Source organism: Poecilia reticulata, chromosome 8 (genome assembly GCF_904066995.2).
Source record: "Poecilia reticulata chromosome 8, P_reticulata-male-v2, whole genome shotgun sequence".
NCBI classification, from domain to species: domain Eukaryota; kingdom Metazoa; phylum Chordata; class Actinopteri; order Cyprinodontiformes; family Poeciliidae; genus Poecilia; species Poecilia reticulata.
The window spans coordinates 18,202,650-18,220,236 of NC_088837.1; the positions used below are offsets into that span (position 1 = coordinate 18,202,650).

The 17,587-nt window shown below is 37.4% G+C and overlaps 2 protein-coding genes across 4 annotated transcripts; one reads left to right on the forward strand and one right to left on the reverse strand.

The window, feature by feature from the left end:
- Window positions 1-841: 841 nt before the first annotated feature.
- nprl3 (NPR3-like, GATOR1 complex subunit) lies at window positions 842-10,289 on the forward strand. 3 transcript variants are annotated; one of them, XM_081610135.1, is made up of 14 exons: window positions 842-1,245; window positions 2,006-2,075; window positions 3,077-3,115; window positions 3,757-3,889; window positions 4,863-4,937; window positions 5,562-5,715; window positions 5,863-5,944; window positions 6,045-6,182; window positions 6,606-6,762; window positions 7,169-7,275; window positions 7,374-7,503; window positions 8,315-8,504; window positions 8,601-8,793; window positions 9,486-10,289. In XM_081610135.1, exons 1-14 carry the CDS (start codon window positions 1,050-1,052, stop codon window positions 9,649-9,651), a joined length of 1,830 nt encoding a protein of 609 aa, XP_081466261.1. In that variant the 5' UTR covers window positions 842-1,049; the 3' UTR covers window positions 9,652-10,289. The 3 variants fall into 3 exon arrangements, with proteins under 3 accessions (XP_081466261.1, XP_081466262.1, XP_081466263.1); XM_081610136.1 differs by having other exon boundaries at window positions 843-1,245; window positions 5,866-5,944; XM_081610137.1 differs by lacking the exon at window positions 3,077-3,115 and having other exon boundaries at window positions 843-1,245.
- A 191-nt stretch (window positions 10,290-10,480) lies between these two features.
- Window positions 10,481-13,450, reverse strand: mpg (N-methylpurine DNA glycosylase). Its single transcript, XM_008415956.3, has 3 exons — window positions 12,295-13,450; window positions 11,258-11,462; window positions 10,481-11,006 (listed from the first exon to the last, which is right to left on the reverse strand). The coding sequence occupies exons 1-3, from the start codon at window positions 12,565-12,567 to the stop codon at window positions 10,600-10,602; spliced, it is 885 nt and encodes a 294-aa protein (XP_008414178.2). The 5' UTR covers window positions 12,568-13,450; the 3' UTR covers window positions 10,481-10,599.
- Between the last annotated feature and the right edge of the window lie 4,137 nt (window positions 13,451-17,587).

Sequence of the window (17,587 nt, forward strand, 5' to 3'; positions counted from 1 at the left end):
AATTGACCACACATTTTATGAAAGAAAATGAAGGAATATGCTTGTGCTACTCAAGTTACTTGCTAAAACACATATCAGTCTGAGAAAGTGCAAGGGGTTAAATATATCTATATAATTTCTTCACATGATCAAGGAAATATATTTTATTCAATGATAATTTAACATTTTTAGTAAATTGAGCTATAAAAACTACAGAACACAGACTTGGTCGTTTGATGTAAAAAGGCGTGGCAAACTGAAATTAACGATAATCCTCCAAAAATCCTGCAGGTCAACATGAGTGCTAAAACAAAGCATTACATACGTCACATAACAAATATCAAAATGTCAAAGTACATTTTCAAAATAGTATATGGCTCTTGACCTATTTTGCAGATACAGTATAATTAATCTTTCCGTTTAAGTAATAATTTTCTAGATAGTCTTTACTCATCGACAATCTCTACTTGTTGGAAAAGTTAGAAATAAACGATATCTGGGAAAAGCGCCATCTAGCGGAAACACTGATCCCGCCATTACCTAATTAAAATCCAGATAAAATTGAATGAATTTGAATATTATTGAAAACGTTATTGTTTAAACTAATTAAATTTAAAAACGTGAACAGCTAACTATGCCAATGAAGGTGACTTTCTCTTTATGTAAAAGGTCCCAACTGTCAAGTCAGCAGTGTTTCCTATACTGTACCGCTCATAACATGACATCTCCGTATTAAAATTCTTTATTTATTTTTTGTATTGGTATTATTTTAGTTTTAATTTTGTCTCTCAAATATTGTTTTTTTTAAGAATTTCGTCAGCAGACATAAGAAGTATGCTGCACTATTAGAAGCAGGTTGGAACTTAAAACCGAGTTAATGTTTCCAGCCGGGCATTTCTCAAGGCAACACACAACAATGTCAACAACATCTTTAGAAGATACTTGCGCAATTTTATGTAGGCTTCTAAGTAAATTGTAAAGTGTTGTTACCTTTGTTTCTTTATTGCACACATTAACGGTGATAGGAGCTATAGCTAAATCAAGCTAGCGGACACTTTTAGAATGCTAACATGATGCTAAGCCCTTCGGCCGAGTCACCAGATGTCAGAAACTCCCTATACAGTCAGTCACAAAACAACAGACATAAAAGCGGGGATAAAACCAGTCCTATAAGCGTCATCCTGGTTAGTTCTGGGAGTAGAGGGAACAAACTTCTATTTCGGTATCCTTTTCAAAGAGCAGCTGATTGTCCGTCTTCTCTCTCAGGTAGGATTGTGCATTGACATAAACTCAAACAATGACTGTCATGTTTATCGATTTGCAGTTGTACACTACTGGTAGTATATGTCTTGTAGTTGAGCCCACGACTCTTCTGTTGTAAAGCAACTGTGCAGTCTAGCTTGTCTGATGTTTAATTCAATTCAGATTCCATTGATTCAACCATTACTCCTTTGTATATGGTAAAGTCAGATGTGAGATAATCTGACAGCTTCACTCATAGACCAATAATCTCAAATACAAAAGGAAACTTGAACCTGAATGTTGTGATCGTCCAGACCTGGAAGATATTGAATTGTTGTGGTGTCTTAATGATATAAGACTGGTGCAGAATGAAACACCCCCACAAAATATAATAAACTAAAACAATGCAAAGAAGAGAACCTCAAAATTCCTCCAGATAAAATCATACAGACAATGAAAAAAGATGATTATGCAAGTTATTGAGTCATGAGGTGTGTCTAGGTTTTTCTATGGCAGGGCAGCATCCTGATACACTGTGTTATTTTATTGAGCCATCTCAGTTGGAAATGTTGCTAAAAATCTTTATTTACATTTTTGTGATATATTTATAGCAATAGTCTGGGATTTGGTAAATTAATTGTAAAGCTTATTTGACATATTTCTAGGATGTTAATGCTACATTATTTAATTCATTGTTCTGCAATTATCCTTTATCTTATAAAAAGGGAAAAAAAAAATTTTTATTTATTTTTTTTTTTTTACTTGTATACTTTAATGTCTTCAGCAAAACAGCGTAATCCATATGCACTGAACACCACAGGGGATGTTCTGGAAGATCCGGATGGTGATTCAAGGTAAATTGTTTGTTCTTCATTTTCTTCTTCAAAAAGGCAACACACAACAATAAACATTTTGTGCATGATAATCTGAAAATGTAATATTGAAAATGTAATTTCATCACTTCATGAGTCTAAATGTTACATTTTCAGCTGTTGTTTGACCTTGCCTGCTAGTCACAGGACCCAACCCATGAATCTTTATAGTGTCTGTTTTATTCATTTTTATTGTGCTGTCACCTTACAGACGGTGACATCAGCTTGTCATTTTTGTTGGTTTTAACACCTTAATAAATATCAAACAGCTCAGTCTGTGAAGATATAGTTGTAAACTACAGGCATAACCGTCCACATAACATATTTTCTAGTAGGTAACTAATATCTGTACTTGAGACTCTTTCAATAGATAGTAGATGATTAGATAAGAGACCCTTTAATGGGCAGGAAGATGAATATCTTCATTTCTGTCCTTCAGTTTAAAGCTGAACAATATATATAATCAGAGTTGACATTGAAGTGTCAGTGTGTACAATTGCACAGGATTGGCTAGATACAATATTTGGTTTGCTGTTATATTTCAAGTGCAAGGCATTCAGACTCTGCATGCTGATAATGTATTTGGACATTGGGTGGGGGGGGGGGGGATACTTCACTGGTATTGATGCCCTAAAACAATGGAGATTTTATGGATGATGATGGGAAAGAGTGAAGATGAGTGAGAAACATATTGATGTGGAAAAAAATTCAACAGTAACTGCAATAGCATAAATTTGATCATCATTTGATATTGTAAATTCACCATATCAAGTGCAATGTCCACTACTAGCATACCAATTACTATGTATGTGAGATGTACTTGACTCAACATGCAGAGCAGCATGTTTACATCACTGTGTCACATGTTTTTTGGGGTTGTTTTAATGTCCATTTTCTGCATTTAGCCCAACTGTGTGTTGCATCTTTCCTTTTGTTTGCTTTTTTTTTGTTCTTCTTTTTTGGGGGCCCAAATCCCATTTCAGGGAGCAATGTCCTCTAACTGACGAACAGTTGGTAGCAGGGTAAGACCGAAACATTCTGAACCACCTCTCCTTCCCCTAGATCACCTCCTCCCCTGTCCTTTTATTTCACCCCATCTTTTCTGTTTTTGTGCCCTGTATCAATCTCCAATCCCGATCTCTGTACCGTTCCTTTTTAATGATGTACAGAAGATGAATCATGCTTGCATTAAAATCATCGGTCTAAATGTACGCTGATAATTCAGAGCATGTAGACTTAGCAAATAAGGATGAAATTCAAATCAGTTACAGCAGTTTGAATAATACTTTTCATTGCTTTTTAAAATGATGGTGGTGGAAAAGGTCCATATTGTGTTTAATTTTTTTTTTCTGGAAGTTAACACCTTAATTTGTATCCCCTTTGACTGCAGCATGAGTTACATCAGTCAAACCAGCATGAGTTTGTCACATTTCTCATTCATGTACCATTCACTATTTTCCGCAGGGAAACCTCTTCTTCTTTTCCTTACCTCACAGTAGCCAAATAAGATTTTACTATTATTATTATTGAATTATTTTAAGTCAGATCCATCCTATAAACAGGAATAAGAGGATTATAGCCAGATAATCTGAGCTTTTTTCACTCGTCTGAGCTGCTCCCAGTTTGCGAGGTTTTTCACTGAGTTTATTTCTCTTCCCTCGAGGTTTTCTGACAGCATCCTGGCCACCATCCTGGCCACCAAGAACGATATGTGTGGAAAGAAGTTTGAACTCAAGATAGACAATGTTCGATTTGTGGGTCACCCGACTCTTCTGCAGCATTCTCCCCTCATCCAGGTAGGAAAAAATAGAGTCGGTGAAGCAAAGAATCAAGGTTTTCACACTTTAATTGAGAATTCTGAATTAGAGTTGAATTAGGGTTAAACTTTAATTGAGAAAATTAAAGTTTTCTTGGATTTAGCCATCTTCACTGCCATTATTAACATTTAATGTATGTGCTAATTTCAAGGTCTATGTTTCACAGAGTTGAAAATTCTACTTCAGCTCTCATACCACAGTGTGGTTTGTTTTCTAATGCCCAGAGATCAGAGATCATCTCCCGCTACCGTACTTTTTTGAACAGCCTGTGTTGTTGAGATCTTTACTATTTTTCTGGCAATGATGACGAGGCAAAAGCAAACTGAGCAGCACAAAGCTCTCCTATATGCAGAAATTATCATGATTTCTCTGTGTTTGATACATTTGGAGCTCTTGATAGCGTTTTGTAGTCTTTGGCATCTGGAAACAACTGGAAGAGCTTCTGATGCACTTTAATGTGATAAAATAATCCCTTGAATTGAACTAGGGTTTTAGTTCACTTTTTTCTACGTCTGAGGCGGGCTTTTTTCAGATATGTTTTGTTAACAGAAAGAAAATGTTTTCACTATTATAAAAAATCCGGCAATTTTTTTCACAAATGTTTCTGTTTGTCTATACCCATCTTTGTATATTTGCAAACTGGGCTTCTACATATTCTTCTTCTTTTGAAAATAAAAAAATATGTATTTGATATCATAGCATCTTTTTCTATCTTATGTCTTTTTTTTTCTTTTTTGAGACAAGCTATTCAGTAAATGTAAACATAAATTTGGTTAAAGAAAATTGTATTTATTTGTAATAATAATATTATTAATAATATTTAAAAGTTGCTCTTGTGTCCTTAGTTAAAATTTTTTTGTTAAATTTTAACAAAAAAAATAGATGCATTTTTTTTTTTTGGAAAAGCTTAATTTTATAGACTTTCTAGAGACATGACTTTTTGTCATTTCAGGTTTCCAAAACAGATCCCTCGCCTAAGAGAGAAATGCCTACGATGATCTTGTTTAATGTTGTTTTTGCCCTAAGGGTAAGGAAATCTTTAATAAAATATTTCGATATGAAATATATTGTGTTGAAAATTGAAAGTAATAATATGGCTTTTCATGCTCTTCGTTTTACCAAGTCTTTTTAAAAATATATTTTAGCTGACTGTGGGTGGGACGTTTAAAGTTAGTTTTCTTTTAATCGGTATTCCTTGAACGGGAGGGGTTGTGTGTGTTTGATAACGCTCAGTTATCAGTGACAGCATGAGAACTGTGGGAGGAGAGGGCGGTTTGTTCTGCTTAATCATGCTGCTCAGCAAGGCCCAGCCCGGTTCCAGCCCATGCTGAGTCATGATTCTCTGCAAGTTCCAGGAAGGCTCAGAAGAGGCGAAAAGTTGCTCTGTCATGCTTTGCCCATAATACTTGCTCTGCAGCTTACTTTACTGTGCTGTAAACACACTTAAAAAAGAAGCAAAAGTACTTTATAATTCTAGAAATTCTTCTTTTTTCCTTTTTTTTAAACGTGTATTGTTTTTCTACTTTCAGTGGCCTTTCAATCTGAAAATGTTTTCCAGTCACATGAGCAACACAAAAGAGAAATTGGATGTAATTAGTTAAAACGTCAAACATAAAAAGGACATGTTCTGCTTGTCTGTTTGCATCTCCAGGCAAACGCCGATCCGTCAGTGATCAGCTGCATGCACAACCTGTCTCGGCGCATCGCCATAGCCCTTCAGCATGAGGAGCGCCGCTGCCAGTACCTGACCAGAGAAGCCAAGCTGATGCTTTCCGTGCAAGACGAGATCACAACTACGACGGAGAGTGAGATATTCTCTCACTATTCACACCTTCTCTAAAGCTCTGTCTCAATCAAACTTTCCAATTTTGAATTATAATTATTTTATTTTTTTTATTATTATTATTCCATGCCTCATTGTTATAACTGTGTTTCCTCTCTGCTGATGTCAGCAGATGGAACCCCGCAGTCTCCATTTAGACAAATTCTTCCAAAATGTAAACTAGCCAGGGACTTAAAGGAGGCCTACGACAGGTGGGAAGCTAAATAAATTCATCTGCTTTGTTACCTTTCTCAAAGTGTTGAGCAAATCCACTTTTTCATCAAGTTAATTATAATATTCACGATTTTTCAGCCTCTGTACAACAGGTGTGGTACGACTGCATATCAACAACTGGCTGGAGGTCAGCTTCTGCTTGCCTCATAAGATCCACAGGGTCGGTGGGAACTACATCCCCCCAGAGGCACTAGAGCGCAGTCTGAAGGCCATAAGGTAAATTTAATATCTTATACACCCTGTTCTGTATTAGAAACGATATTTAATGTTACTATCAATGCACACAAACTAACTTAATTTGTTATAAATTACACAGGAAAATTGCTCTGTCAAATAAAGCTGAAAATTCTTTTTGTGCTTTAATTACTACACATTTCAAAATATTTTTAAAAGTTTTTATGAGAAGTTAGTCTTTTTCAGGTGTAGTTGATTTTTGCGCCCCACTTTTTTTAAGCTCCATCAATTGATTGAAATATATTCTGTGGGCCACACTGCCATCTATAGGCAGCTTTAAAAATTGCTGTTGTTTTGAATAACCTCTCATTTTAATGCCTTTTTAAAGGTAAAATAGGAGTAAAATACAAAGTGAAGATTTTGTAGAGAGTTTTGAAAAGTAATTTGGTTTTTATGACCCTGTAGGCCCTATCATGCCCTGTTGTTGTTAGAAAGTGAGAAGGCGCTGTTGGATCAACTTCCTCTGGACTGCTCACCTGCGATGGTGCGCCTGATAAAGACCTGCTCAGCGGTGAAAAACCTGCAGCAGCTCGCCCAGGACGCTGACCTGGCCTTACTTCAGGTGCACAGCATCGCTCTGATATCATGCTTTTTCAATTTAGAGACTACGATTCTTTTGCCATTTCTCATAATGTGCGTTCAGTTGCACACATGGAGTGTATATACAGTAATAGAATTTTAAAAAGTAAAAACAAGTCACAACTGAAACTTTAAAGAAATACTTTGGGTTTAAAGAAGCTTCTTCACGTGTTTAGTGTGAGTTACCACTAAAATGCGTTTCATAAAAAAATGCACCCAGTGTGTGTTGTATATTTAGCTACTTACTGCCATCTAGTGGTGAATATGCAGAATGCAAAAATATTCATGCAAGCATTTCTTCTCTCTTTTCATATCACTTTTTCAGTGTTCAGGGTTTGTAATCAGACCTTGTAGTTTATCATTATTTTTACCGTTTTTTTCCCACTCAGATCTTCCAAATTGCTGCTCACTTGGTTTACTGGGGCAAGGCGATCATCATCTTTCCTCTTTGTGAGAATAACGTCTACATGCTGTCTCCTCATGCCAACATCTCTCTGTAAGTGTGTGAAATCTTCTCTTAAGAGTCGATCAAACATATCAAAGCCAGACAGGGACTGTGTCAAGTAGCAGTGTTTGTACTTCCTCCCTGACCAGATACTCCGCTTTGGCTAAGCAATTCGCTCAGCAGTTTTCTGGCCACGATCTGGCCTCCATGTTGGCCAAGTTCTCTCTACCGGTCTCACTGGCCGAATTCAGAAACCCCCTGGAAGCCCCTGCACAGGAGGTAAGATAATCGCTGAAATTGCTCAAATATTGTTCATTTTGTATGGAAATTGAAATATATGACATAGATGCAAACAAAGAATTGCTTAAAAAAAATCAATGGTTTAAAATTGTCTATTAATATTTTTGATTATTTACAGGGAAAAGGGCCTGGCATGATCTCTGAACTAAACTAAGCATCCCTCCCCTGAAGGCAGACTAATAAAACTAATAAATAGACATGACTTTAGTGACATGGGCTACTTGTTTGTTAGCTCATGATGTTTGTGTTATTTTTGACACTCTTATGCTTTAGACTTGTTCCTTCCTGCCTCAACACACGTGATTGAAACTTATGAGTCATTTCACGATTTTTAAACCTGTACTGTAACATTTTCCTCCACGAAACGCTCCCTCTGTTGGCCATTATGTTGATTGCAGGTTCAAAACTCGGTATCGATCGATCGTTTATTATAATGTGCAGATGATGGATAACTGCTAGAAAAAATATTTTACTGTTGGTATAATTAGTTTTCTAAATAAAAAAATAAATAAACACTTGAGAAATACATATTAATACATTTGCAGAAATATTCTAATATAAGCAGCTTTATAGTTTTGATGCACATTTGAAGGTAAGTGGTAAGTCGAATCAGACGTCTTTTGGATTTTACTGTAAGTTAATGAATCTGGTTTGTAATCACTAGAATACTTACTCATATAATTAATAATAAATAAATAATCTGAAGCACGTTACCTGCGATCCACTGCACCATTTATTCTAAGTTCCTCAATAACTCAGTGTCTTGTTTTGGTCTGGTGCGTCTCTACAGGCCCAGCTCATCCAGATGGTGGTGTGGATGCTCCAGCGCCGTCTGCTCATCCAGCTGCACACTTATGTTTGCCTTTTAATACCACCCAGTGAAGATGAGCCTACACCCAAGGATGAAGAGCTTCCACTGGCTGCACGGGTCGGAGGCCGCAGTCTCAGCACCCCGAGCGCTCTCAGTTTCGGTTCTCCAAGTAAGACCCGACCGTCAACATCACCGCTCCCTTCTCTGCTCTCAAGGATAAATAAGAAGTCAAACAGATCATTGACCACTTCCTTCATATTTGCAGCCAGCAGTGACGACATGACCCTAACCAGTCCCAGTATGGAGAATTCCAGCGCTGAGCTGCTGCCCGGCGGAGACTCTCCTTTGAATAAAAGGATGACAGAAACACTCCTGGCAAGCCTGTCGGAGCATGAGAAGCAGGTTATACTGAACATCCCAGCCGCGCAAAATCCAGAGGATCTGCGGATGTTTGCCAGGTAATTAGGCTTTTTCTTTTTTAATTTATAAGCATTTAATTTTTTTAGCCACGCTGCAAAAACACAAGTTCTTACCAAGCAAGTACGTTTGGGCTAGGTTCTAGTGCAATTATTTTAGTATACTTGACATAAGACAAAAGTAACTTACAAGTATTTTTTTCTGCAAGAAATATGAGCTTATCTTAGGTCAATAATTCCTTAATATGGATGTGAAACTAGTAGTTCTACGGGCAGACTATTTTACTTCACTTAAGTGCCAGTACTGGTACTTTTTTTAATGAATGTTCAGAAATTATTTACTTAAAACAAGCTCTTGTATTTTGCTGAAAAATTACTTGTAAGTTAGTTTTACCTTGCACTAGAAACTAGACCAAATATAGTCGGTTAGATTTTGTGTTTTTGCAGTGTGGGCCGTCTTTTACATTGTTTTGTTTGCATATTAGTGTAGTCACTGAAAATGCTTACTTTGCCCTAATCCGTGAAGATTGTGTCTATTCAGATCTTGCACATCAGAGTTGTTGTCATTTAGTTGATAAAGATTCAAGCTTGGGATAACTTCAACTGAGCATTTAAATTCTCACTATCAAAGTTAATGCTTTGTATCTTTTCGCAAGAGTCTACAAACTGCAGCTGACTGAGAAAAAAGTTCCTGCTGTTAAAATAATTTCATCGTGCGTCAAACTGCTTTTTAGGCTGCTGCACTATTTTCGGGGACATCACCACCTGGAAGAAATCATGTACAACGAGAACATGAGGCGATCGCAGCTCAAGACGCTATTCGACAAGTTCCGCAGCGTCCTCATTGTGACGAACCACGAAGATCCTATTATTTCTATCTTTCAGTCTCCCATGGAGTAGACAGCATGACTGCCCATCCACTGGTTCATCTGCAACGTGCTCAGGACCAAGGAGGCTCTGCGGCTGACTGACGTGACGGCATTAGTGTGTGAGGAGTTACAAAATATAGAGTATATTTTTTACCTTTGAGCCAAACCTTTGTTTACAGTATTAAATTATTTTATACATGCCAGACATGCCTTATGGGTTCACTGTGAAAAGTGGAAGCACTGGCGCACTGGGAGACTGACACAATCGCCCCGTGCCGGCTTCAGAAGTGCACACCGAGCACTGATCGTTCCAGGCCTCCAGCTACCTCTCTTTAGGCATCCCAAAGGTGGAGATGGAAACGCTGCAGAGCGAAAATAAAAGATGAAGAGTCTTAACAGCAAACAGCTTGTTTTTGCACAGGCTCAGGTTGGATGGGAAGCTTTCAAAACATCTGTAAAAAATCACTGAGAGGAACATTTCCCCTGAGTGAGTGCTTATTGGAAAACAGATGGAATTATATGAGACAGACTACTGTATGTATAATTGTTTTTTTTTATAAACTCAGTCAGGTCTAACCTTTTACCTTACTGTACAACTTTCCTTCAATAAACTGCATTTCAAAGTAAACTTACAAACTGGGAAATAAAGTTTTATCATTTGAAAATTGAGATTGGAATTTTATTAAATTGGTTTTGATTGTCCCAGAACTGCTAATACTTTAAAGATGAGGTTCAGAAAAGTATTTTAATAAGTATGGTGGAGGAGGGGAGTATTTCCAGACTTTATTCCCTTTCTCATTCTCTTAAAGTTTTATTTTTTTCTCCTTCTAATGTATTATGTAGCATACCTCCACAAGACAAAATGGACAAGACTTTATTATTTCCAAGTTTAAAAAAGGGAACACATAGAAAAGCAGCTTAAAACACTCGAGTCTATTTTTTTTTTTCTCAGGTTGATTTTGTTCTTTTTTTGCACATTTCATGGATCTACATCGTCCGTTTCATTTCCAGACAGAGACCGTCTCTCTGCCTCTTTGTTCACCACACTAACACAGGGATGCCCCCGCAGATAAAAGCGCCACTGTTTCTTAGCCCACTCCCCGTGGGACTCGATACCGACGCGCGGAGCTGAAACTATTTCCTGGGGTTTCGGGGGACTTGTGTTTTGATCGTCCTCTAGCCACACCTCAGTGTCAGAAGCCAAGTCTCTCCGGTCAAAACAGCGAAGTATATTTAGAGCCTGGCACAGCTTCGAGGGCCCGTTGCAGAGCTCTTTGTCCTTCAGTTGCCGGGCTCCCTCTTTGCGTCGAGCCGCTCTCAGCTCCCTCATCGCAGGCTGGCCCTGCAGGGGCTCCAGAGAGCGCAGCAGCACGGCAGCACCCTCCCCTGAATAAACACAGCACACAATCTGCATCAGTCAGCAAGGCTCTGCTTTGTTTCCTTCCTTTGCTCTCTACTAACCAGTAACGAAGAGCAAAAACCGCTGACTTGCTTTAATGTTAGATAAATACAGAGTCGACCTAAACACAATGAAACGGAAAAAGGCTCTCTGAAACCTTTTTCACGTCATATTTGCATATGCAAACATTGCAAAAATGTGGATAGGGCACGTTGCGCCGTTGGTGGGTAGTGAATACCTTCACTGGACACATTCATGCAGAGGTAGATCCCGTAGATCGGATACACATAGATTGTGCCGGGCTTCATGAACATGGCCGTGTTCCTCTCGGTGCGTTTGCCCCCTGCTGAGTGAGAGGCTTTGTCCTCCCCTCCGAGATATGCCTCAGTTTCCACTATTCTCCCTCGAAGCTCAGAGCCATCTGCACGCCTGCGGACCAGCACCTGCACAGAAAAGTCTAATTTTATAATAGCAACTGAAATTTTATCTTTTAAAGCTAAAGAGTTAATAAAAAAATAAAAAAAACACTGAACTGATCTGGCTGCGTGACAAGATACATTCTAGCAAATGTCATAGATAACACTAATGATAAAATGCAGGCATAAAAGAAGAAGTTGTTTAGGAGGCATTGTAAAAGTAAGTTGAAATATGTATCTTAAAATAGGTCTATTTCAGGATTGCTTTACACAACTTCCATAAAGTGGGACTCCTTTCCAAGTATTTTTCCCCTTGATGCACAAAGCTGCATAATGTATTTCTTGCTCAACCCCTTAAGTTTCAGCATGTTCACTGTAAACCTTCTGGGTGCCGCGCTTACATGCTTTCAGATTCCGCCTTACAATTAGGTTATAAATTGACACTAAGATAATTGAGTTTTGATGTTTGGTCTATGATTCATGCTGATCATCTTTGTCTATTTGTAATTATCAGGTCCGTTATCTTTAGTGCCTGAACCAGATGTTCTGCACCGTAGCTTTAATTTAATAGAACAGTCTGTTCTCCCTCTTTATAGAGCAAATCTGCCCCCACACTGTAAGGCAACCCGACCCACTCTGCTGTTTGGCTGTCAGGACAGTTGGGCCTAGTGATGTTGTAGGTGAGGGTATTGCCGATAATAGATTAAAGAAGACAGTTAAGACGTTTATTTTTATTAGACAGTAATGAAATGTGGTTTTTACTTCCTATTTAGACGAATAATGCGGCTTCTAAACATTTCTGAGCTACTCTAGAAAGCTCAGCCCTTACATATGTACATTTAAAGAGAGATTACAGTACCTTGCCGAGGAATGCTTTAGCCAAACTGATGCAGGGCTGATTGAAAAAGTCCTGCCCCAGTCTCCGCTGAGGCTCGTTGTTGTTGAAATAATGGCTTCGCTCCGGCTCGAGACTTTGAACAGATTCACACAGAACTGGTTGGCTCTTCAGTTTGGCAGGAGAAGCTCTACAGTTCGGTTCAGTCTGGTTTCTACGCAACGGCAAGCCCGACTCTGTATGTGTAGCAAAAGCCACTGCCAAGTCTTGGACCTTTCTTTTTCTTCCTGCCATCATCTTTGCTCATGTTACAGCGAGCTTTGAGTTTAAATGTCTCTACGACACGTTTTTTTTATATACTCAATATATTTACGTATTTCAAAACATTCATCTTCTTCTTCTTCTTTTGGTTTTAACGGCAGCTTGCATCCAATTCGTTGCACTACTGCCCTCTATTGACTCCTACCGTCTACACCTCAAATTCTCTTAAAGATCCCAGTGTTTTTAAAAAACAAAAAAATCTTCTTTTTCCCCTCAATACTATCCAGCTGATCGATCACCTTATCAAATTTTAATTCCCTACTAACACCTAGTTCCGTTTTTAATTTGGCTTTGGCTTTCATACTTTCTACATTTAATCAAAACATGTTCCACTGTTTCTACATCATCACACCATCTACATAAACCAGTAAGGTGTTTCCCCATCTTCAAAAGAGTTCCATTTAGGAAACTATGCCCGGTTCTTATTCTATTTATAATTATCTCCTCCCTCCTGTTTATTCCTCTGATTCTATCTACATCGACTGTATTTTGTATCCTAAATAAATGTCTTCCATGTATTTCATTTACCCACCTAGCTTCCCATATCTTCTTGCTTTCTTTCCAAATTGTACTTTTGCCTTCAGATTTAGATAACTTTATTTGCATATCAATATCTTCTTTTTTAATCACCTCCTTAGCCAGTCTGTCCACTCTTTCATTCCCCATAATACCTACATGAGTATGGAGTCCAGATTAATATAACATTTTTATTTTGTTCACATATCCTATGATAAACTGCCATAATCTCATATAAAATATTTTGATGATTTTTGGTTTTAGAACCAGTTTAAAAGCTAAAATGAATGGTTATATGCCAGACATGGAAAACTGGGATGCACTCCATGTCATGATGTTAAAAAAAAATAAAGGGAACACTTAAACAACACAATATAACTCCAAGTAAATCAAACTTCTGTGAAATCAAACTGTCCACTTAGGAAGCAACACTGATTGACAACGGGGACCTTCGTCGGGTCAATCAGTGTTGCCTCCTAAGTGGACAGTTTGATTTCACAGAAGTTTGATTTACTTGGAGTTATATTGTGTTGTTTAAGTGTTCCCTTTATTTTTTGAGCAGTATATATTAAAGAACAATATTAGTTCTTTAATATATATATATATATATACATTTTTTTTTTCCGTCATAGTACCCCCAAGAATTTAAAACTACTTTCACCCCTGGATATATATCATGTTCTCAGCTGCCTGTGCCTAGGAAATGGATGGCGCCTATTTGGCCCCAAGCAGTGTGGATGCATGTGGCTCTCAGGATCACTAATTGTGTGTGACATGGCTGTGCCACAGAGTTGAGTTTTATGAGGAAAGTCCAACTTGCAAAATGGTGGAAGTAGAGAGCTCAAGAGAGTATAAATCGGCAAGAAATAAATATTTTTAAAAGCTTCTTTTAGGTAGATACTGAATTCCACACACCACTGAAATTTAACTGGGGTTAAATAAGGAAACAAATCTCATTACCCTATATATTATAGACACATCCATAACTCTTTAAGTATTTTTTGAGCTGCACAAGATTGGTGAAGCATTTCACGGCAGCAAAATGATTTATAGAATCTCCAACTCTCATACCCTGTGTAGACTGCCAGTCCGAATTTGAGAAATAGTTTTATTAATACCGCCTATTTTGGACTCTACAGCAGAAGCTCTGCACCACAAAAACATTCCTCCAGCTTCCCTGTGGTTCTGATGTTCCTCTGCCTGCTGTGCTAAGTGTTGGCAGCATGCTGCTGCAGATCCTTCTGCACAGCATTAGTTCATATTCCCAAGTCTTTTCCTGATCGCTTGAGCTCAAAAATAGTAATACACATTCAGCTTTCATCTGTTTTCTAATATGTTGTAACAGCTCCAAATTATTTTTATACATTTTTACCAAGCGTATACCTTTGCATAATGTTACAATATATGTTATATTGTAAGCTGAAAATAATGATATATTTGAGCTGCTCACAAAATTCTATTCAAAATTGACAAATAATGCTATTAAATGAATTACCAGACAAAGCACTTCAGATTAATGAAGCTTAATGACATGCACTGACTTTTTAAGGGTACATTCCAGACAGAAAAACGCTGAGCGTGTCATGTCCAAGTCTTTTCACGTGGATTGTTGACTTTGTTCAGGCTGGTAGACGAGGGAAGGCCGACGTCTGGGAAGCTGCCATCGATAATCTTAGCAGAAACATTTTGGCAACGCTTTAGGCATTCTGGATGCTTTCATCTCCTGCAGGCTCCTCATTGGCTGTGACGCCGAGCAGAAACTCCAGAAACTCGTCTGCTTGTGCAGATGGAAGAGCAGATTGCTGCCCGACTAAAATTATCTCACTAAAACACGAGTCAGAGACAAGAATCACAAATAAGGTCGTATCTAGAAAGTTTGGGGGGGGGGTTAAATATATTTGTTATATTCTTCAGGCTTTAATTTTAAAGAAATTAAATATTTGATTTGCTTCAGCTAAGATTATTAATAAAATGATGTTAACTGTATCTTATACTATATAGATTATATAGCATAAAGTATCTATCTATCTATCTTAAAGAATGCTACTTGTAAAATCCAACATTTAGATATTGTTGAAGGTAAATTTTAAAACATATATGTTTTAAAGCAATCATTTTTTTTGTAGTTTGCGTAAGATAACAAATAAAAAAAATAACCAATAATTTTCTGTACACCTGTTACGTATTGGATGTTTTCATGTGTTGTCTTCAAGTGGCTGGCTGTATTGAATTCTTTGTTACTAAGAGCATGTTAGAGCCCAGGAGCCCAATTATATGCGATGAGCTTAATAATTGATGATAATTAATGATTCAAGACTCTCCTTCCTTGTTTACTGCAGCCATTTGGTGTGTGCTGCACAACTGGCTGGAGTCTCTCTGGGAGATGGAAATATGACTTGATCCATTTCACACACCTACTCAACAAAGACATGCCTATAAGGAAACAGGCTTGTCTTTGTCCACATCTTGAATGTTGTGCCCACAACCTTTAACTCCGCCACATAATTTGGACCATATGCAGACTGTTAATCTGGAGTGCATACATAAATTACATACAATTACAGATGTATTTATTTAACTTGAGAGTCTGGAAGCTTATTTTTTTTTCAGTTAGAGAGACATTTCTGCAGAATCATGTTTATTTTAAACTTACACAGTGCATTAATAAAGATGTCACATGGAATACTTTTCAAAGTGAAAGGCCTTTAAAGGCTGTTTTAGTAGATCATTTAATTAAAAAAAACATCTTTGAGCAGTTTGTTTTATTGATTTAACCTGCTCCAGTCCTGTAACCCATCAACCACCGCTGATAACAGTTTCCTGTTTCAAGTCACACCTGTGGTCGCTGAGCCAGTTTGAGGTTTCTCTGCTCTTATCAATGAAACAAGGGAGATAAAATCTGCACAACCATGAACTTTATTTAACCTCCTTATTCTTTTGCTATCAGCATCAATTTGTCACGTTTTCCAAAATATATAATGTTTTGTTCTTCGTGACACATGGATGTTATGATCTATGCTAACAACATAGAGTTGTGTCGCTTTTTGGTGTTTCACGCTGATCAACGGGGTCATCATTAACCTCTTTATATCATGTCGCTCTTACATGAGCAAAAAAAAAAAAACAATCTCTGTTCTTATTCCAGAAAGGCTTGTGTTTCTTGTGTTGTCTGTCAGCAAAAGGAAGCAGTTTATGGACCGTCTGACATGGCTCTTTTGGTTAAACATTATCCTTTCACTCAGCTCTTTTATCTGCGACTGACTGATGGGCCTTCAGGGGGACGTGGGAGCTCTGACAGGTCCTTCACAGCTTCCGTAATGCTGCCTTTGACCCAGCTTTAACCCTCTGCAGTCTCATGGGAAACTTCACCATTAATTACTCGCTTCATGGTTTATCCATCAGGGACTCCCTGTCGGCCATTAAGTATTCCTTACACAGATAAGTACATGTAGCACAGTTAAAAAAAAAATCTGACACATTCATTTAATTTATACTACATTTGTTTAGCATAATTTGAATAGCGAGTAAACTCAGGTTTCAAACAGTTAGCAGTAAAAAAAAAAAAAAAAAAAAAGCTTCTTGCACCAGATTGTTCTTCTGGGGAAGAGAGCTGTGGAGGAAAAGTTACAAAATCTGAACCACACAGTTAATTCCTGTCAAAGGAATGCACTACCAGAAAGAATGATAATGTCCTACATAATAGAGTTACATCATAGATTTAGCATAATTGAAAGCAAACAAATTGAATCTATCCTTGTTCCAGTGCAGTGAAGGAAATTCTTCGAACTCTGTTTCTTTCTACATCTTTCACTCATAAGTGTCTTTCTGTTGACAGAATAAAATAATGTACATTGACATATAAACCTTAGAAAATTACAAAAGAAAAACAAGTCCTATTTAAATCACTTCTATTCAAATTGTGTAAAAAAAAGTATGTATCAATATCTACACTGTGGTTGAGCTGAGAAGAAAACTACTTAATCTCTTCTTCCTGTGTTACTCTCCTGCTCCCTCTGCTCCCTGTCCCCTGGTACTTAATTTAGATGGTTAAACTATCCCATATAAAAATTTCAATCCCCTTTAAAAAGCTAGCACGTTATTAGTTCATGCCAAATGCTACGATGTAAACACACGATGCCCACATGCGTCACATAAACAGTTAACAATCATGCAGCACGTGTTACATTTTATTATTAAGAAACAGCAAAAGTGTAATCTCAAATGTACTAATGTAATAAAAAATATCTACTTCTAAAATGTATTCTATTTTTTCATACATTGCCAAAATACCAACAATAATATATATTGTGTCTTACATACTTTCTGCAGATTATTCCAAATATATGAATTAATTAACTACATGTATGTGTTACACCAGATAGTACGGTACATCTAAATACAAAGAACTACATAACAGTGGTGTTTTTTTTTTTTCAATTTTACAATCTGTGTGAAATGAAGCTAAAATGTATTCGTTATG

Excerpts from the sequence above, each read along its gene's own strand:
- mpg (XM_008415956.3), bottom strand. The coding sequence starts at position 12,567 with ATGATGGCAGGAAGAAAAAGAAAGGTCCAAGACTTGGCAGTGGCTTTT. Across the intron at positions 11,463-12,294 it reads CTAAAGCATTCCTCGGCAAG|GTGCTGGTCCGCAGGCGTGC; the intron begins GTACTGTAATCT and ends TTTTCTGTGCAG. Across the intron at positions 11,007-11,257 it reads CATGAATGTGTCCAGTGAAG|GGGAGGGTGCTGCCGTGCTG; the intron begins GTATTCACTACC and ends GTGTTTATTCAG.
- nprl3 (XM_081610135.1), top strand. The coding sequence starts at position 1,050 with ATGATGCTAAGCCCTTCGGCCGAGTCACCAGATGTCAGAAACTCCCTA. Across the intron at positions 2,076-3,076 it reads GATCCGGATGGTGATTCAAG|GGAGCAATGTCCTCTAACTG; the intron begins GTAAATTGTTTG and ends ATCCCATTTCAG. Across the intron at positions 3,116-3,756 it reads GACGAACAGTTGGTAGCAGG|GTTTTCTGACAGCATCCTGG; the intron begins GTAAGACCGAAA and ends TCTTCCCTCGAG.